This window comes from Drosophila persimilis, unplaced genomic scaffold (assembly GCF_003286085.1).
Source record: "Drosophila persimilis strain 14011-0111.01,24,50 unplaced genomic scaffold, DperRS2 tig00000002-arrow-pilon, whole genome shotgun sequence".
In the NCBI taxonomy this organism is placed as follows: domain Eukaryota; kingdom Metazoa; phylum Arthropoda; class Insecta; order Diptera; family Drosophilidae; genus Drosophila; species Drosophila persimilis.
Window position 1 is genome coordinate 15,345,460 of NW_020825289.1, and position 20,443 is coordinate 15,365,902.

Here is a 20,443-nt window from a genome sequence, read left to right on the forward strand (position 1 = left end):
AATGCTGCCTGCATCCTAATGGAAACGAAGGAAAAGAGAGAGAGATAGCGACCACACTCCCCATTCCAGGCAATGATGTGGTCAACATGTTTTTAATTAAATGTCAGAGGCTTTATCTCGACGAAACTCTGTGCTTCTGGCTGCAACTCTGTGTGCAGACACAAGCACTCCCTCACCTGAAAAGGGGAGCCTCATAGAATTCCAACATACAACTGCATCAATGGCATCTAACCTACTGCCCTGGCTATAGTGCGATGCGTTCTGGGATCTGCAAGCCTTTGGATTAAACCCAGCATAGACCCTTGTGGCGCTACAATTTCCGTGCAAAAAAGGACAGACAAGGGCCAAAACGTAAAGAGGAAAACACTGTCAAGTACTTAGTGAGTTACTTACTCTTGGATCTTAGACCAGACCCACCCCCTTGCCCGACTCTCCTGCTGGCCCAGGCTCCTGCAGCTTGTTTGCAGGTTGTTTTTGCATCCTTTTCCCTTGCAGCATTCGAGTGTTGAAAAGCATCTTTAGCATCCTTTCCCCGAAGTCAGACGAAGCATGCTACAGTACTCATAGCTACAGCCAATTGGGATTACACCTGAAAGGAGGAGTGGTCCGAAAATTATGAAAGTATCAAAGTAGAAGCCAACTGTTCAAGTTGGCTCACAGGAGGGGCCACAGATGGAAATGCACTGATAGATGCACTGATAATTGCAGCATGAGCTAAGTGAACACTCCTCAGGGGCTCAATGGTCCAAGAGCCATAAATAACGAGGAGCAGAAGCTGGAAAAAAAAGCTGTCAACTCCATGTTGAGCTTTGCTGACTTAGCAGCATTATCACCAGAAAACATTGTCGGCGTCGGCGTTGTCGTCGTCATTAGGCGACTTTTGAGCCGTGAAATGACCTTGGACATTTTCTGTGATATGCGAATGCGCTCTTCAGAGGGGGAAGGGCGCCGAGATGGGTGCTGACAAATGCCGTTGACATTTACAAATGAGGCCCACAAGCAAATTAATGAGCCACGCCCAATTAGCGAGGCACATAAGGGAGCCAGAGCCATGTCTGTTGTTGAAAGTTTTCCATATCTACCCTGGATGCTTCTCCCAGCTAATGTATCGGAAAATCAAGTTGAAAGCAATGTTGTGGCAGTTTTTCCTATCGCCCCTTCTTCTCTTAAAGCGACATTTTAATTAGTATTTCCCAGACGGAGAGACCCAGCGGAAGGAGGTCACCTCCGTATACGTATACTCTTGGCAAAAATCTTGAATGTAATTTTCTCGTTTACTCATTTTCCACACCCACATTTCCCAACACTGTAGGGAAGAGTGAAGCAGTGGAAGGGGCTCCTGCTATGCAGACAGGCAGGCATTGTGGGAACGTGAGCCCAGACAATGGCCGCCAGCCGTGCAGCGAACTTGAGAGCAACTTGAAGGCGGCTGCGCCTATAAGTATGCACTTGTAACAAGTCAGCAGTAGACCACTCCGCTCGCCCGCTCGCCCGCTCACCAGGCCGCCAGCCATCCTTCTACGCGAATGAGAGCCGAGTAAAAGACGCCGACCCGCCGCCCTACCACCCGCTAGCCGACTCTCGAGTTGGCTATAAAAACAGGAATGACAGGCCACCGACAAAAATGAGAGAAAGGCAATCCAAGGCGGTCGCTGGGTTCTCTCCACTGAGCCACTTTCTCTGCACTGCTTGAATTCCAGCTAGCCAGGCTTATTCCAGTTTTCCGAGCGTAAATATCCTGCAACGGAAAAGCTAAAACGGGAATAAGATATGAAATTTAGGAGAATATGAGGGTAGATGGGCATTGAAGGCAATCTCTGAATGACCTAAAAACATTATCTTCTATTCGATTTGTGAACATTTCGCCATCATTCACTAAAAAATGAAGAAAGAGCATACAACATTCCATAGCACCTATTCACGTATAATCCCACCATTTTTTCATATATTTTAAATGCAATTTCCTTTTGGCCTTGTAACATAAATTGCATTGCAACTAATATCCGATGTGTGCCTCTTGTGTCTCTTGCAGAATATTCAAGACAACGGGGCGACGGGTACAGGAAGATGTCAACTTGCTGCACGCCTCTGTTCTATCGATGGTGGAGTTCGATGAAGATATATTCGCGGCCGGAAATTGCTTCGATTGGAACGAGCATCCCGCACAGCCGGGCCTCTTCTGTCCGTTCGCCTACCGCCTGCCACCACCGAATCTGGGGGCAATCTTCGCCAAGGATCTGGCCATGGAGTATCACTATCTGGGCAATACCTCCGAGTGGTTCTTTCTGGCCCGCAAGAACGCCGAGAAGGTGATAGCCCGCAACGAGCAATATCTGAAATGTACGTACCAGAAAGCCATATTAAAATACATTACAACAATGCCATGGCCCCTGATTTATGCCACGGACAGGCAGAACTCTCGGGCAGAACTTATTTATGGGGCCTCCCTGATAGCGCGGAGACAACGCCTTTGCCTTTTGTGCGACATGTACAATATATACGAGTATGTATGTGTGTATGCCATTGAATATTTATACATTTTCAAGGAGCTTTAATCTCCGACTTCATTAGTCACGGCCCCAAATGGCAGCAAGGGATGCTGCCTAATTGCGTTGCCATTTGAGAGACGCATATTTCACCATGTTTTATCATTGCCACTTGGCCGAAAGAGTCCTCCTCCGACAGGCCAACAATTAAGCGTATAAATAAAACGAAAGTGTCCCACTCGACTTCAAAACTTCCACTTTCAGCGTGGGCTACTTTAAATGGAAATTGCCACCTTGCCACCGAATCCGTTGCTCACATTCCGTTGTTAATTAGCTTCTAGGGCCAGTCCGCCAGTCCACCAGGCCACCGTTCGCCTGAGCGATTACATCTAATCCCATCACACGGCTGGCACCCGGCTTGACCCTGCTCGACAGCAACAGCAACATCAACAGGGACAGCGACAGTGATGCGTGTAAGCTAATTTTATGCAAGAGTCGTCCCTCTACTGACATCTTCCCAGCCTCATCATCATTGCCCTGCAGCGTGGGATCGAGTTGTCAGCTATCTCCTGGCCTTCGTCTTGAAATTCTCTTGTCTGCTTCCTGAAGTTTCCTGGATTATCCTCTAGTACTCAAAGTTTAACAAGCAAAGTTTTTGCTACGAAACGAAAAGTGATTACAAACAACACACAAACAATTTAATGTCGTTGAATTAGTTTTAATGATGTCAACTTATCATCACACTCTCTCGCTCCCTGGGGTCTCATCCACCTCTTTCTCGCACTTTCATCCCAACCCCTCTCCCCCTGTTTGACTGTTTGATTGCATAATTTCCACATACCATGTATGGAGTATGGAGAAATGCACTTGACATGTCAAAGCCGCAACATTTCAAAATAGTTTTCAAGCTAAAGGTTACCCCATTGAAGCAGTATTCCACGCCATATCCCCACCCCTTGCGTAGCTGCCATGAGGACATGCTAACTATTTGTTTGCTAATACACACTAAACACCGCATGAGTATTTGGTATTTTCATGGTTTACGCCCCGGCACAGGCACAGGCACAGATACAATTGAATGGATGGTTCTGTATGACTTTGGCTGCAACATTCGCCCACACACAACCACCACATAGTGGGACAGTTGGGCAGAGTGACCGAGGGGGAGGACAGAAGGACATATTGGGACAGAGGGAAATGCAGGACAGAACAATTGGAATCGAAAACAAACATGCAGCTCGTAGAGAGAGACAAGAGAGAGAGGCTCATGCATACTAATAGCCAGTATAGTTTTTGGCCAGGCTAACAGAGCGGGGGCTAAGAGCCGATTGCAGGCTGGCAGCCAACTATTGCCATGCCACATCAAAGTTCGGTTCTCATTTGTTTGTTTGCCGCTGCGAGATGGGGAAAATTGAAAAGGCAAAAGTGGAAAAGTGGAAAAAACTGACAAAACTGGGCACTAGACAAATAATATATGTGCCTCAAACAATGACTGAAGGCGATGGCATGGCCGTGTTTGGCATCGGAGGCATTTATCTATCGGCCGCCACACGGCAAACTTTCTCAAAATGTATACCATTCATATGTATGCGGTGAACTATGATTTATGGCGTGCTGAAATATATACCCCACAGTATGCTCAGCGAAGCAAGGCCGCACGGCGCTCGCTGACTTTCAATTTATGTGCATTTGAAAATTTGCATTCGTCTTTGCCTTTAAAGTTTACCCGCAAAAACTTTACCCTCGCTGGAAAGTCGCAAGTTTCCCGGACTTGCAACTGTCAGGCGGAGGCAGTGCCACTGCCACTGCCACTGCCGCTGTTAAGCTTGTATGTGCCTCAGCCGATGCGATACCCGATGAGACGCTGATTAAATTTGCAACATTTTTGTTCTCTGCCGTCCCGCCTGCTTGCCGTGGCAGGAACTGTTTGAATTCTTCACACCGCAACCCATTTGCGGCCAATTCATGTGCAATTAATGTGATTGGACTTATATATATGAAGCTCTGTATTTGGTAAACGTGTTTGCGGCGCAGAGGGCATTTAATTAATAATATTCCTGCCACTTAAGCGATGTGTGCAACACTCAAAATTGCGCTATCAATGCGTAACGAGTGCATTAAATAGCCTTTTAAATATTAATATTCAAAAATAGTTGGCGTTTAAAGTGCTTTGCAAATAGTTTTGTATATATTAGTCTTGTGGCCTAATTTCTTCATCGATTATTGAAATATCCAAACACTTTACCAATTATAGTAAAAACTTCCTGTTTAAGCGAACAATTTATAATGTGCATCATATTTGGAATCAATCAAGGAATATAATGAAATGAAGGCACCAACTAAACACTCATTTTTCTGTAATGGAATGAAACGTGTACTGATCCAAAGGAAAGCAACAAAAAGCACAACAAACTAGACTCCTTGAAGTCGTAAGGACAGTTTGTTTTGTTGGATCCACCACATATACATATGTCTGCCTCCTCATCACTTTACATGTTTATGTACTAGGACTACATTCGTATAAATATATATTGGTCGTGTCCTGTATTTGTACATATGTACGTACATGTGATGACGCGTGTGTGTGTGCCAAGTATAGGAACCGCAAAAATACAAGTATGTCATAATATTTGCTTTTTACTCAACCGCCACCGCCGGCATTGAATAGATTTCGTCCCCGTTGTAGTTGTTATGGCTGAGCGAAGCGATTCATATTATTATACGAGTGTGCGAGTGCTGTGCTGTGCGCCTTGCCTCGCCTCGCCACCCGTTTTGCTGTTTACAAGTCACGTGTTTAACATAAAATTTAAATAAAAATCGCATACAATATGTAAACAGTTATATGTGCTTCCAGTGGCTGCTCCTTCAGTGGAATGGTGGCTGCTCTTTCCATTCGTAGCGATTGTCGACGTCTGGCTGTTGTAATTTCCGTCTCTTAACACAATTTACCAAAATTTGGCCACTAAATCTCCCCTCCATTCTCCGACATTCTATTACCATTTACTAACTAAATCAGGCAGAATTGTATGCGGACATATACATAACATATACAAATTTTATGCAAATCGCAGACTTTGTCCGGTTCCGTCTCAAGTGCAGGATAATATCGTGAAACTTCTACGTTTTACTGGAACTTCTCGGCCAGATTCATTTGTCGCACTATTGTGATAATGCTGAAAGCAAATTTGGCCACCTATGATGGTCAGAAGATGGTCGCCAACCACGAGTAGGAGTATCAGCTATAGAGATCTGTTCAAATGAGAAAGCGACCATAACTTACGCTTATGTTGCTGCTCATGGAAATGGGAAATATGCCCCCGGCTATAAAGATAATCGGCTGCTGGGCATTGTGTATAAAGTGGACCAGGGTGGCCTTGTACCGCGGCTCGGCATCCACCCAATTGGACTGGAAAATGGTGTTGGCCAAATCGTCGCCGTCGTCGATTAGAAGATTGCATGTGTAGCAGAAGGGAAATGTCTGCAGCAGGATGGTGATGACAAACAGAAACGAGGCCACGCCCTTCCAAAAGTTGGAGAAGAAGAACACATTGATCAGAGTGAGTCCCAGCACGGATCCAATTAGCGCGAACTGCACAAAAATTGTGCGGGATATCATGGGACGGATCATGTCGCAGCATCTAAGGGAAGAGGGAACCGATCTTAGACAATCCATAGTCCTCTATATGGCTCTTACCTCAGTATTATCTTGTGATCAATCACACAGTTGACCAGATCCTGATAGTTTTCCGCTTCGCTTTTATCCGGATCCATGCGCAGACTCCTCACATGATCCTTCAGCACATCCATGTGGGCCCGAAAGATGATGGTGAACATGAGAGGATACGTGTCGGACAGTTGGTCCTGCAGCACGGCAAAGGACATGGTGATGTACTCGAAGATGGACTGTAACCACAGGCTGCCAAGGCCGTCGCGCCAGTCGACGAACGGATTGTACACCGACCAGGGCGGACGACCACTTAGCGCATATGAGAGGAACGTGGATCCCGCATAGCCGCAGTAAATAAAACTGTAGATGAGAAAGGCGTAGTTGCAGCGGGCCACCATATTGTGGATCTTCTGGCGATCGCTTTCGGTCTGCAACCGCCCGTCCAACGTGTCCAGCATCTGCTCCGTCTTCCGCAGCCGCCAGAGGAACAAATACGTGATCGTTGACTTCACCGATGCCCCGTACACATTGATGCACACCTGCAGCGACGTGAGGAACTCTCCGGGCGTAAAGTTCTTGAACTCCTTCACATAGCTGATGATAAAGCCCACCGGCAAGTAGAAAACCCCAAAGGCGAACGGCACGCAGGTCCAGAAGAGGTAGACATACCGCAGAACTCCCTCCTTGGGCGGTATCCAACCGATTAGCCACATGGCCCTATACAAATAAATGTTCCCCTCGCGGGACTTGACCGCCTCAGTCAGCGGAGCCGGATTTATCAGCTCAAACAACACCATTTTTTTGACTTAACCAGCCAGTGTTCAGGGACTGTTGTCGCATGTAGGTCCCAGTACCTGTCTATTTTATAGCCGTGATAATTGGACAGGTGCTCGCGTTTCACTCTGCCAGCCACGCCCAGGCTCAGGACACCGTGCTGTGGCCTGTAATTAGACTAAACAATCGTCCATGTAAAGTGCCAACAATGATTTATTATTAACGTGCAAGCAAAACTTCCACCCAACGGCCAATTAGCCAGAATTGGTTAATAAATTGGTGATAAAATATTCGGATTGCTGTTGAATCCTTGATGGCAGCAACGCCTCATCTAATGATTACAACGTGGGAATTGACACATTTATAAACACTTTAGGAGATATCCATTCGTCTATGAATTATCTGATTATGATTATTATTATGTGCACACCCGCTTCAAGTGCTCACACACTCGAACAAGCACGGTTCAACTGTAATCACTTGTATTTTATAGTGAAAATATTGAAACGTACACAAAACAAGAGTTTTTGGGCGCCAACATTAAGCTTCCTTTCGAAACTTATCTGCCAGATTCATTTGATTAACAATAGTGATGATACTAAAGGCGAACTTGGCCACCGTGATGTTGCTCTGCACGGATATGGGAAAGATGGCCCCAGCCCAGAACTGTATAGGCTGCTGCACCCTGTGCAGAAAGTAAATTATCGCTGACCTGTAGCGCCGTTCCGCGTCCATCCAGTTTGAGTGAAAAATGCCACTGGCGAGGGATTCGCAGTCCTCAATCAGGAGTTCGCAGGTCATGCAGAGCGGAAAGGATTCCGCACAAATGGCAGCGATAAATATGATGTTCGACAGGGTCATCCAGAAGCTGGTGGTGAAGAACAGTATGTTGACGGCTGCCACACCCACGACGATGCCAATCAGCATGAACTGCGCAAAGATGGTGGCCGACATGATGGGTCTTATAAGATCGCAGCACCTGCAAAGAGGAAACTCGCTTACTTAAAAATCAAGAGCTCCATGGGAGTTTATCTGTTTACTGCACGATAGTCCGATAATCCTTGATGCAGTCCACCAGTTGCTGATAGTTCTCCTTCTCGGAGAGCTCGGGGTTGCAGCGCAGGTTCTTTATGCGATCTCCGAGAATGGCCAGATGTCCGCGAAATATGGACAAAAAAACGATCGGATAGCTGTCGGACAGCAGCTCCTGACAGATACCAATGCCAATGACGCTATATTCCAAGAGCGAGGCCTCCCACAACTGGCGCGTGCCCTGCCGCCAGTCAACCAGCGGATTGTACACCTGCCAGGGAGCCTTTCCCGCGAACACCGACGAGAACAGCGTCGTGGTGGTGAACCCTAGGTACACGCTGAGAAAGAACACAATGATTCGATTCCCCCGGGCCACCATCTTATGGAGTATCTGGCGCTGGTTCAGTGTCGTACAGCGCTCATCTAGGGGGGCAATCATTGCGTTGATCCTTCGCATGCGCCACATCTGGGAGAAGGTGACACAGGCCTTGACGCAATTCCCAATGCAATTGATGTCCACCTGCACCGAGGTGAGGAACTCGCTCGCCGCGAACTTGTCAAAGTGCACCACATAGGTGAGGGTGAGACCCAGCGGCAGGTACACCAACCCCAGCACCATGGTTGTGCAGGTCCAGAGCAGATAAGCCCATCGATGCAGTCTCGCCTTGGGTGGGACCCAGCCCAAAAAGGTTGCAGCGCGATAAAAATATATGCAGGCGTCTGAAGAGACGACGCTCTTGGTGAGTGGCACCGGTCGTAGGCGTTCAAAGAGGGGTTTCTTCATCTTCTAAGGTATTTTCCAGCCGAAAAATTGTTTATATATGGGGAAAAAGCAATCCCTGATAGGTTTTTAATGTCTCGTAATTTTTGGTTTATTCATTGGACAACTGAACGACGTCACAATTGGGGCCGAGTGATTGCATTTATAAAGTCATTAGGCAATGCAACCTCAAGGTCCTGCACTGAGAGAAACCAAAGTAAAGATGCAAACACACAAGGCGAATGAATCCAAGTATTTTCTCTCTGTATAGCTTTCCCGGTTCATTCTTGAACTCCATTGAAAGGCTTATCGATTCGTGGGTTCTCTAATTACAGCTTGCATAATGGATAACGCTATTGAAAATGCTTCTATTCCCCCTCTTTCCATTGCAGCCTTTCATCTCTATTCGAACCGCACCGAGGAGCGCGTTGAGGTCGATACCCTGGCTGTGAAATATGAGGATGGAAGGTGGTCAAAGCCGTATTACGATTGTGGTGGTGGAAACATTTGGATGCTAACCTATACGGTCCCATTTTTCGGCTATGAGAATGGCAGCTATCACTTCAAGTAAGTAAGCCTCGAAACAATGGCGCCTGCTCATGGCTGGTGCGACTGGTCCTGGTCGCCATCCAGATGAGCATTCTATAAATAATTCACAGCCAAGTGGAATTTGAAAAGGAAACTGCATTGGCCCGAAAAATGCCACCCAAGCGATTTTCCCAGTCAGTGGCAGGACGACACAAAAGCCGTAGAAACTATGATGAAGCGCCAGCGTCAGCGTCAGGTTTCTGGCTTTTGTCTGGTGCGAGGACTGCAGGAGGACTGTAAACAGCAAAAGTAATTGAATAGCTGAATGACTGTTCTTGCTCTGGTTGGCTCTTAGTTTGGTGGCACGTGCAATGTGCTTTAAGTTTTAGGACTTTTCCCAACATCGACTCTGTAGATGGAGGACTGATACAGAATTTCGCTCACGCACCGCTCGAAACGGAATACGTTAAAAGAGGGTACAACATTCTTATAAAACTTTATCGCGTGCTGTTTTGCTTTATTTTTTCATCATATTCATTTGAAGTAATTTTCAATTTTTTCCCTTCTTTTCACCACCGACAAACATAGTTCCTGCTCGTCTCGCTGCTTTATTTTTGGCCAACTTTTTCAATTGAATGTTGAAATGGTGAAAAAGTTGGCAAAAGGAACTCGGAAAAGACGAACCAAAAGAAAACACAAGTGGAAATCGCTGAGCAAGTTATGTAGTTTGATGGGAAACTCATTGATGCTGTTCTGTGGCGCGTGGCACAGATCAATAAATTTCAAAACTGCTCTTTTCTTTGGGAATATTTAATTAATTCCCTCTTGGCAGGAGCACAGCCTTGGAGTCTGCCCAATTTCATGAAATTTGTTAAATCAGCTGTGCAGGCGTGAGTCTCTTTATTAGAAATACTTACAATTTCCAGCCTAAGCGGCTTAGTAAGCCCAACCCCTCCCCGCTGAATGGAAGCCCAGTTTTTCGCTTTGACGAATTTCTGACAGAGTCAGTTCCATCAGCATAATGACTGCTGCTAGAGCTCGCAGATGAAAAGCGTTTAGCATATTTATGACTAAACGGCCAGACCATGGATACCACTCAGGATGCCACTCAGGCATCTCCCAACGATTAGTCGTCACTCATCACTGCTGTCTGTGCCGCTTCCACTTCCACTCTACGTCATCCATAATTTGCAATTATCACTTGGGCTGCCAGCAGAACCAAGAAGACAGACAACAGACAACAGACAGCAGTACCCGCCACATCACGCCACAACGAAATGCAATAACAACAAAAAGAACACATTTTGGCCAGAAAACTATTTTCACTTAGTGGCCGAGTTAGTGTCGGGATTACGAAGCCCTTTTGTTGCCGCATTCATGCAAGGGTGGGTTTGCTATCTCAAAGTATGCAGCAGAAGATGGAGTAGTTATGGTCGAATGAACTTTGGGGGCGCTATTTATTTAAGATAAACAGATCCTCTCTCTCCAAGATATACCGCTCGTAGATGGCGGTTGTGACCTCTCCTTCCTGTGGCGGCCTGTAGCAGTAGCAGGGATACACCATCCGCACTTCTTTCGACTCTGGTGTGGCCCCCGGCACGGCAGTTGTGGTGAAACGGAATCTCTGATGCCCTGCAAGTGCTCCCTCCAAGTAAATAGCTTATAACTTATCTAGCAGGCCAGCTACTCACATTTCGACTGGTAGTATTGTTTCTGCCACCACGACAAGGGCTTGGGACGTGCCGCAGTTCGTTGGATATTCGCCAGCACAATTGCCGTCAGAGAGCAGAAGAGAATTAGCCGGATGAATAACATTTCCCCACTGCTGTCAGGGCTTGTCTAATGGATTGCAAACGATACGATACTTAGTACATGCACTTCATGTTAGCTTCAGCCAAAGTAAGCGTTTAAAATGTAATTACACACGGCACATCAATGCGGATGCGTATGCCTATGATGCCCTTGGTTGCGGGGCCAGAAAAGCTTTCAGCCCTCCAGCTATCAGGGAGGTGGGAGGACAGACAGCGTTTTCTAAATTGAATTAAAGCAATCAATTATACAAGTGAGTCCCGATCCCACCCACACGTACGCCTACTTAGCGCTCAATGGCTTTCTACGCTCAACAAATTTCACATGTAGCGACAGGGCCAGGGAGGGCGGACCAGGGAGGAGGAACTCGTTGAAAACGGCAACTGTCTGCCGCCGCCACGGCCACTGCCACTGCCACTGCCACTGCCGATGGCGGAAGCTCGGCAACTGCCTGCAATTAGTTGCAACATAAATTTGGTCTGCCTTAATGGACGGATGCGCACAGTGGTACGGAACAATGCGCCACAAATGTTGAAATCATTCGATGTCCCACAAATGGAATGTGCTGGAATGTTTGTAATTCTGAGCAATACGGACAGTGTATATCGTAGCTTACTTAACAAAGTCGAAGAATATTAAGTTGCAACTCAATTTGAATACGTTTCATTACTTTTACGGACCCTCGACCCCCGAACACTGTGTGCTGGAGAGGAAAATTAATGTGCAAATGTTAAAAGTTCGTTAGTTGGGTTCATTTCAGTTGGTCCCAGCATTGCAGCTGCTATTCAGTCTCCGGGCTCCTCCGGGGCTCGCTCCTCGTCAAAAAAATCCCCCTTTCTTTCAGCTGCTTCGGCAGCGGGAAGACCGGAACCGGGAAAGTTCTGCAAGAGGAGGGGAGGGACTGGGACAGGTCCCGTGCCGGCATTCTTGCATGCCTGTGTCCGGCTCATGTTAATAATGTTTCGCTATCAGTTTCCCATTAGTTGGGGAAATTAATTTGTTTACATGGTAGCGGAAGCGCAAAAAAAGAAAAAAATATAGACAAAGAGAGGGAGAGAGAGGAAGCGAAAACTTGCTAATTGATTTAATTTACTATGCGGTGTGTGGTAGCTGCCCCATTTTTCTCTTAACTCCATGAAACATGCAGGGCAGGGAGGACGCCAAACAATAAGCATCCAGAGCGTGCAGCTAAAGTTAAGTTTATTATAAATTATTTGGCCAAATGAAATGGCGCATTAGTCCGCCCAGCAGTGGCAAAGCACAAAGCACAAATCACATTAAGCGCCCGCTGTGAGCGAATGCCAAACACCAAGCGGCAAAAGCTAAACGCCAAGGGACAGAACATGCCTCCTACTGGGGCAATAATTTTATTTGATATTATTTAAGTTTCGCTTAGCAGCAACCAACCCCACTCTAGCGGCAGTAAAATTTCAATATTAAAACTGAGACGACTGTGGAGGTGGTCGAGGAGGAATGAAAAGGCTGGGGAATGTAAGCCGTAATCCCAGCATTGTATTTATTTGACTTATGTTGCAATATTGCCGTTGCCATACCATACAGAGAGAAAGCCGTGTATGCACGCTATGGGCTATGCCCTGCTCGCTGGCAAAGCATAATGAGGCAAACGGAAACGGAAATATCAAATATCTGGCAATAAGCAAGCCTTTGTGTTGCAGTGACTGGCTGCTGCTGCTTGTTATCTTGTTGCAACGTCAACGTCTGAATGTGGGCTTGATTATGAATGCTCGTATGTGTAAGTATGCAGATGTGCAACATGCCATATTTCTGAGCAATGGATCGGGATGCAAATTTACATAGTTTCCATGGTGCCTTGCACATTGCTACGGTCCCAATAACTGCTGATATAGACATTCCATGCCCTAACAGAAATCAAAATATTTAAGTAGTAGTTTAAGTTGCTTGATGGCAACGAGTAACATTTATGTTGGACTTAAAATTATAACAGCTCCAAGTTTTACAATAAGTATGTTTTTGTGAGTAATTGTGTTGCGTGTACGTCTGATCTCTCTCTCTCAGATCCGATTACTGCTCTATCCAGACGATACGACGAAAACACGACCGCTTCGTGTCTCGCTCTTTCCTTCGTTTCCTACATTTATTAAAGAATCCTCATGCGAAAAGTCTTTTTAAATAACTTTTTGATATAAATCTGTACAAACTTGTGGAATCTGTTAGATGCATCTAAGCTACTGATCTACTGATCAAAGGCTTATGCTGGGAGAGGAAATATTTGTGAAGAATTTCCTGGTTGACTTCGAATACCACATTAATGTCAACAAAGTTTTTGTTTCGCTTTAATGTGACCTAGCCCACACCCTTGTCCCCTCGCCTCTCATAGCAAATATTTTTGGCATAATTTCGGGCCTATTTCGCAGCCTTTTTCGGCTCTTTGGTTTGGGTTTTTGTGAGCCGCAGTAAACTGCGCCATCGAGGTGCAAACTACAAAACTGATTATGTGCATTAGCAGCGGCTGCCACAACCCATAATTGACGACGATGACAGCAGAAACAGCAGCGGCAGCTGCAGCACCAGAGAATCCACATAAATGAGTTGTTTACAAACTGGTTACAAAACTGCCTGCGTGACGGTGTATGCTTTTTCCACTCATACCACACCCATTTGGGTTGGTAACTTTATGAACTCGAAAATGGAGCACATCTCAGAGGGCTGGATCGGGATGAGAAGCGGAATGCCATCTGTATTAGCTGCCATCGCTGCCATTTTTAAATAGCTGGCACGTGCATGTGTGCTGGCACGCGCTGTAGTGGTGGTGCTACGAATAATGGTAGTGGAGCATCTGTATACGAGCTCCAAAGCTCTTCAGATGCACTTCGCTTATTCACGTAATGCGTTTGTGTTTGTGTTCGTGCGTGCGTGTCGTACGTGCCCTGCATTGCAATCCACTGATTTTACGCCTCACCTAGTAGGTAATCCCACCTTCGTGCATATGTCCTCTAGATTTCATTGGCTGGGTAAACATTTGTCTTTTAGACTTTAAAGCTATCTAAAATTCGATTCGAGCATTTTATTAAAATCGATAAAATTATGCTCTCTTTTCCTTAAAACGAATCAAATCCATCTCCATTTATGCATAGACAAATACAAAAATCAACAGGCAATCCCCTAACCCATCGACTATGTGCAATATGAGCTCCAACAAAAATATGCAAACAACTGAGTTTACGGCTCATTTGTAGGCATTAGGCATTGTGTTAGGTTCTGTGTGTGTGTGTGTGTGCGGATCATACATATACATCAAGTATACGCCAGATAGGCAAACATTGTCACATCAGCATCAGCCGCCTCCAAAAATACTCGAAGCTTAGGGCCCAAACTAATAAATCAATATGCGACACACACAGATATCGCCGAAGACCGGAGACCGAACTCATTCGGGCAGCTCAATCAGCTTATTTTCTAATATCCGTTTACAAATTATCTTCAAAAACTGTCAGCAACAACAAAGAGAAAGACAGACGACGCGACGCTACGGGGGAGCTGACAAAGGAATACCAGGAAAATACAACCACAGAAAATACGAAATAGCATTCAAATACGAAAACGAACACGAACTTTAACAAAATGGGAATAAGTGGGGCAGAGATACATGGGCACAAATAAGTAGAAGAAGAAAAAAGGCCAAGCCGGATCCGGATCCGGGTCCAGGACATAAAGGCGTTGGGATCAACTGCTGGGGAATTAACATAATCATTACTATAATGTAATGATGGGCCATTGTGCAGCCAGTCAGCCCAGGCAGCCCCTCCCCTCGCTCAGTTGTCCACTTTCCAGCAGTAGCAGTAGTCCTTTTTTTCGCCCTTTTTCCCCTTTTGCAATCAATAAGTTGTCAGAAACAATCAAATAAATACAAACTGATATGTCAATATTAACTGACAGTCACATGAAGCTTCCCAGACTCGGACCCGAGAACGCAGACCGAAGCCAATATTCTCGAAACCCGGAAACCTCACACACACATTACGGCCAACTGGGGCGGCCACCAAAAAAGTCGGAAAATTGAAGATGAAATAGAAATGTTTGGCATTTCTATCCCTTTGAGGTTACGAGTATGAAATACTGTAGAAAACGGTTGATGAAGATCGATAACAGAGGGACTTAGACTTTAGAATTCCTGATCTAATGCCTTTGATCCCGTACAAGATTTCTTCAGAGAAGTTAGGTTACCAAATAAATCACCAACTGATCATACCCCTTCACCTATGTCTGCTGTAACAAGAAAGTTTCCTTTGACGTCAGACTTCCGTGACAGCGGGACCCAGACGGAAAGGTTTGAGTCACAGCCACAGTGCCGGCGTGCAAGTGTGGACAATTCCGAGATTATGCGTAAAGTTCTACATGTGTTCTGGCTTCATTCCTTCCATTCGGCTACCGCCGCGGTGCTCCTTCCACAATTTTGCTTAGGTATGTGTGTAATTGGGTGGCTGTCCATTTCCAGGGGCGACCTTTGAGGGAGGCATATAGGATTTCTGGCAGCGTCGACCGCTTAGCGTACCCTTTTCATGGCTTTATGTCTTTGTAAAACGACAAGGCCTTTTCCCTGCACCCTCTCCCTCTCCCTCTGGCTTTGCCACTGCCACTGCCTTTGCCCCTGTCCCAATCTCCGTCAACGACAGCAAGAAAATAATTTTCTGCTACTTTTCCCTGAGCTCGTTTTCAATACAAAGAAACCCGTAACCAAAACATGCTTCCTAGTTTATCCCTCTGCTCATGCGTGTGTGTTTGGGTGTGTGCGAGTGCGGTTCTTGGGGTTCTTGGGGTTCCTGGGGTTCCTTCTCCATCTCAGACTATAGAACAGAGTCCATAGACATATGCGCAATCAAAGCACGAATTTATTGTTTGTTATCGAAAGGCCACGGCCAACGAAACCCCAGGCGGCTGCCCACTATCTGGAAGCTGGAAACAGAGATAGAGATAGAGCTAAAGCGGGTCTCAGTCTCAGTCCTTCTACAATCTGCGCACTTTCCACTGTCGATAAATATCAGCGACTGACGGTACACACGTTTTATTGAATTGAGTTTTATAAATGGCGCCATTTGGTTTAAGTGCCGCCCCCCCGTTGATTGTTAAGCTGACAAATTAATAACATAAATTTTTAACGCCTTTTGCTGACTCTCTCTTTCTCTCACTCTCCGTCTGTTTTTTTCACACTCTCTTCTTCCTTTTTTTTCGTTCTGCCCCATTTCGTAGGGGAACATCTGGCATCGATATTGACTTGCGGCGCGTGGACATCGACCAATGCCCGCAACGCCACACGCCCGGCACCAAGCGGCCCCTAAACATCTTTGCCGGCACCGACAAGTGCAAGCAGCGGACCACAATGGTGAGAAACAGACCAGACGCCTTCAGATACTCCAATGTCAGCACAAAGTGTTCATTCCTCCATCTTTCCATCTTTCCTTCTCCATGCGCCTTCAGTGTGAAGCTATCATGGGACTGGGCTTTCGGCGCGGCTCCTACAAATGCCTCTGCCGCAAGGGATTCTATTTCCCCGACGTGGTTTCGCTCCACAAGTTCTTCAATGGCAGCCTGCTGGAGGAGGAATACGAGAAGCTGATGCTGGTAAGTGCTGACTCAAGTACTGAGCGAGAATCCTACACTCATTAAATATGTATTAGGGCAAGAACTCCACGTACAACAGTAACTCCGAGTACGAGTGTCTGCCCTGCGCCGAGGGCTGTGATTCCTGCGAGGATTCGTCGCCCTGTATTGCCGCCCTCAACTGGCCAATGCGCACCAGCATCTTGGCACTGGCCTGCATTGTCATTGGCCTCCTGCCGCCTGCGGCCTGGTTTACGTTTCGGTATCAGCAAGTCAAGGTGAGTTAAAGATTCCATTCTCTGCTATAGCTTGATCAATAATGGCAGTACGTAAAATACAGATTAAATCAGAATTAGAACTACTTCCAAAGCATCGCAGTTATAATGCTGTTGATGGAAGCGAAAGCTTTAAAAAATCTTGTACATCCTTGATGGGGAATGTAAAGTCATTATAATAGCATTATCCTGCCGCCGCGTCGTAGCATTTGTGGCAGAGATTTTTGTGTAAATTGCTCTCTGTCAAATTCCTCTGATCCCGGACGAGGCCAACCAAAGTTGCTGGCATCATTGAGCCGAAAAGCGGCTTAGAATTTTTATATTCTAGTTATTTTGAGCGTGCGCCCAGGGACTGGTCCTACATTCCAATGACAGCCGGCAACAAGCCAACAGGACAACGGATATTGTCGCGCATAAGCGGAACTGCAAACATCCACACAACTGTCGCCCGACTTCCGTCCGTCCTTCCTCGGCGGAAGGCAACGCCATGTACAGTTCACTCGAGTGTCACTAGGACACTCATTAAGCCAGTGAAAAGGCTAAGCCATCGTCCAATTGTCTCCGGCGTATAGTTTTAAACCACTTTCAACTTTCTCCAGCCATTCTGCAGAATGGTGAAACTGGTGGAATAATGTTCGTGAAAGTGAGTTATTCTTCGCCCCCATGTTGCTGTCAGACATTTGTGTGGCCCCAGGCCACCAACCCAGCAGCACACACCAGCCCTCAGTGAATCCCAGGCCAACTAAATTGTTTCCATTCGTAATGCGATTCTGTCGCATTTGTGTCTATGTGCTCGCTGCCTCTCTCTCTCTCCCACTCTCTATCTCTCTTCAGCTGTTCCTGTGTGTCCATGTGTGTGTGTGCGTCTGAGTGCTCAAGTGTGTGTGTCCAAACTAATTAAATGGCGCTAAACATGCAGCCCGACATCCTGCCAAGTGTGTGGACAACTCCACTCCGCCCTGTACTCGGCACTACATTTCCTTGTCCTTGCCGCATTGAGATCCTTGTCCTTTGTTCTCCTCGGGGCTCCTTCTCCGGCTGCTTTTCATGTGAAATTGTGCGGCTAAAGCGATTTCAATTTAAATTTCATAAGTTTTTCCACACACAAACACACAGCTACACAAAAGTTATTCCCTCGAAAGACTAATTGAAAACATTTTGTTTTGCAGGTTGTACGAGCCGCCAGTCCCGCCCTGCTGCGGGTAATTGCATTGGGAGCCTTCTTCATTTATTGCACGGTAAGCACTTTTGATAGCTGCACTGCATTTCTGGGGATATTTTGTTGCATTTACTTAAATATGGGCAGGCAAGCATAAGTTTAGGCAATATTCAATCACTTTTAAGCTCTATGGAGGCCTTGGCCCAACGCAAATATCTGTTGCACATTATAATGGATCCAGCAAGCATGCTGGCTGCTGGTTGCTGGTTGCTGGTTGCTGGACGTGATTTTCCGACGGGAAACATTCAAAATTCGAAACCATAAATCGCCTTGCATCCAAAATACATATATTCAGCCTGTAAAAAGAAAGATGAGATGGGAAAACGGTTGGCAGTGAATGACCGACAGCCAGAACAGCAGCGGCACCCCTTGAACCAAATTCACATCAATTCTGAACAATTTAATTTGATTGATTTATGGAAAGTGTCGAAAGCTAATGGAATACTGGCCAAATAAACAACTTTAAACGAGAGTTCATCGAAAACCCGCACGCCGACATCGGACCGACATCCATGAAGCTGAGGATTTATTTATCTTTTGCTGATTTATTCAGCCACCATGAGTTGACATACACACACACACGACACACGACACTCACAACACAAAAAAATGTGTCATAGAGAAGAGGATATCCGTTTTTGGACATTTTTCGTTGAGCTCTAAGTCGTTGTGTGTGGAGGGATGTGTTTAAAATTGTTACCTTTTTTAATATATTTATTTCTTAAAAGGAACGTGTAAATCAAAATGGAATCCTAATCTCCACCACACAATGTATCACCATTGACAACTCCATAACTTTAAAGAGAGTTTTCAGTTATGTATAAAAATGCATAAAATTGTCATTTGCTTGTGGGTTTGTGCCGATTCTCGAACATATCATTATACACGGGCTATCGTTTTCTATGAATTGCAGAACATTGTAATGTATCCGAATCCGAATCTTTATACATGCACCGCTCGCATTTGGCTGAGAGAGATTGGTTTCTCCCTCACCTATGGCGCTCTGATGCTGAAGACCTGGAGGTGAGTAATGATGGGGATGTTGATGCAGATGATGCAATGTGATAACTTACCTTACATTCTTTTCAATTTGTCACAAAGGATATCGGTGATTTTTCGGGTACGCTCTGCCAAGGCGGTCAAAATCACAGATGCCGCTCTGCTGAAGCGCCTGGGAATCATTTGCGGGGCCATCGGCACCTGTCTGCTGGTGAGGACACTCGTATCGCCGCCAGATGTGGTTGTGGGACGCACTGCTGATGACCTGAAGGCGTTCCTATGCAAGACCGACTGGTGGGACTACACATTCACATCGAGTAAGTCCATGCCTCCATTCATCACAGGAGAGTAATTTAATATGTTTGGACTTGTTTGGAGGGAGTGCCGATTGGCATTAGCAGCCAATAGCCATATGAAAGCAGCTCCATTCATTTTTCAGCAAAAATGAAAGGGCATAGCTCCCATGCAGCGATATTCCGCATAACAATGTGCACGTTGCTTATATGCACTGTATGCTGCAACCAAGGGCGTACCCAGGGGGGCTCCACTTCAACACTTTTTTGTTGAAAGACGTTCATTTGAAAAATATGCTAGCATTAGAGTCTTCAAAAATGTGGTCTCTGAATTGTTGTTGCATTGGCAAAACTAGGCGAAGAAGGAAAAGCTGAAATTATAATTTATCGCTCTGCCAGAAAGTTTTGTTTGTTTACTATCCCTTTACATGACATTAAATTGCCGTTACATTCATGTTGCAATACAAAAATATAGTTACGTGCTCGGAGTATATGCAGAATATGAATTGAAAAAGCAAAGCAAAAAAAACGTTGCCCTGCCAACGGAAAACAGTGTATGGATGAGTGGCATTACTCGCTTAAAGGGAATTTCTTTTCATCCACATCCCCACAGCTGGGCATTGTGGGTGGTCAGCGAATGGCGTCATATGAATATGCAAGAATTTTTTTGTTGCCCTGTAGAAGGCATGTGTTTTAGGAATCTATGCGTCCTGGAGGAATAGCTGCGCAGCGCTATCTTGAATGTGTCTTCGCTTAATTAAAAAAGTTTAGCGACCAACTTGAAGCACTTTCCTCCTCTGTACCTTTTGCGAGGGCATATGGACAGAGAGAACAGAATCTGAACTCTCGCATAGATATAGACAACAATTATCTTTGATTCTCGCTCTGCTGCGTCAGTCACGCACTTTGACGGCACAGAGATGCTAAATAACTTAATTTTCTGTTGCTGCATGCTGCATAGAGGGGCACGTAGCGAGAGTTACATTTTTAATTGCATGCAGCGTGGAGCATGCAGCATTCT

At 45.8% G+C, this 20,443-nt stretch overlaps 4 protein-coding genes and 1 long non-coding RNA gene across 6 annotated transcripts in view; 2 read left to right on the plus strand and 3 right to left on the minus strand.

Annotated features, from left to right (window-relative positions):
- Positions 1 to 20,443, plus strand: part of LOC6592608 — a 46,786-nt gene that overhangs the window by 21,074 nt on the left and 5,269 nt on the right. For both annotated transcript variants that reach the window (XM_026986360.1, XM_002018120.2), the window contains exons 3-10: positions 2,033 to 2,340; positions 9,112 to 9,286; positions 16,286 to 16,418; positions 16,514 to 16,657; positions 16,714 to 16,914; positions 18,081 to 18,149; positions 19,044 to 19,153; positions 19,232 to 19,446. In XM_026986360.1, the coding sequence (XP_026842161.1) occupies positions 2,033 to 2,340; positions 9,112 to 9,286; positions 16,286 to 16,418; positions 16,514 to 16,657; positions 16,714 to 16,914; positions 18,081 to 18,149; positions 19,044 to 19,153; positions 19,232 to 19,446 (1,355 nt within the window). The remainder of the gene's footprint in view (positions 1 to 2,032; positions 2,341 to 9,111; positions 9,287 to 16,285; positions 16,419 to 16,513; positions 16,658 to 16,713; positions 16,915 to 18,080; positions 18,150 to 19,043; positions 19,154 to 19,231; positions 19,447 to 20,443) is intronic.
- LOC6592612 (odorant receptor 59b) lies at positions 5,027 to 6,950 on the minus strand. Its single transcript, XM_002018124.2, has 3 exons — positions 6,181 to 6,950; positions 5,767 to 6,124; positions 5,027 to 5,679 (listed from the first exon to the last, which is right to left on the minus strand). The coding sequence occupies exons 1-3, from the start codon at positions 6,948 to 6,950 to the stop codon at positions 5,611 to 5,613; spliced, it is 1,197 nt and encodes a 398-aa protein (XP_002018160.1). The 3' UTR covers positions 5,027 to 5,610.
- Positions 7,464 to 8,743, minus strand: LOC6592611 (putative odorant receptor 59c). The gene is made up of 2 exons (XM_002018123.2): positions 7,968 to 8,743; positions 7,464 to 7,906 (listed from the first exon to the last, which is right to left on the minus strand). The coding sequence occupies exons 1-2, from the start codon at positions 8,741 to 8,743 to the stop codon at positions 7,468 to 7,470; spliced, it is 1,215 nt and encodes a 404-aa protein (XP_002018159.1). The 3' UTR covers positions 7,464 to 7,467.
- Positions 10,675 to 11,094, minus strand: LOC6592610. The gene is made up of 2 exons (XM_002018122.2): positions 10,939 to 11,094; positions 10,675 to 10,879 (listed from the first exon to the last, which is right to left on the minus strand). The coding sequence occupies exons 1-2, from the start codon at positions 11,060 to 11,062 to the stop codon at positions 10,701 to 10,703; spliced, it is 303 nt and encodes a 100-aa protein (XP_002018158.1). The 5' UTR covers positions 11,063 to 11,094; the 3' UTR covers positions 10,675 to 10,700.
- On the plus strand, positions 11,250 to 11,707 carry LOC113565164. The gene is made up of 2 exons (XR_003408477.1): positions 11,250 to 11,309; positions 11,387 to 11,707. It is a non-coding gene; the product is annotated as an uncharacterized LOC113565164 (long non-coding RNA).

Excerpts from the sequence above, each read along its gene's own strand:
- LOC6592611 (XM_002018123.2), bottom strand. The coding sequence starts at position 8,743 with ATGAAGAAACCCCTCTTTGAACGCCTACGACCGGTGCCACTCACCAAG. Across the intron at positions 7,907-7,967 it reads GATTATCGGACTATCGTGCA|GTGCTGCGATCTTATAAGAC; the intron begins GTAAACAGATAA and ends TCCTCTTTGCAG.
- LOC6592610 (XM_002018122.2), bottom strand. The coding sequence starts at position 11,062 with ATGTTATTCATCCGGCTAATTCTCTTCTGCTCTCTGACGGCAATTGTG. Across the intron at positions 10,880-10,938 it reads ACAATACTACCAGTCGAAAT|GGCATCAGAGATTCCGTTTC; the intron begins GTGAGTAGCTGG and ends GAGCACTTGCAG.
- LOC6592612 (XM_002018124.2), bottom strand. The coding sequence starts at position 6,950 with ATGGTGTTGTTTGAGCTGATAAATCCGGCTCCGCTGACTGAGGCGGTC. Across the intron at positions 6,125-6,180 it reads GATCACAAGATAATACTGAG|ATGCTGCGACATGATCCGTC; the intron begins GTAAGAGCCATA and ends CTCTTCCCTTAG. Across the intron at positions 5,680-5,766 it reads CCATGAGCAGCAACATAAGC|GTGGCCAAATTTGCTTTCAG; the intron begins GTAAGTTATGGT and ends TGACCATCATAG.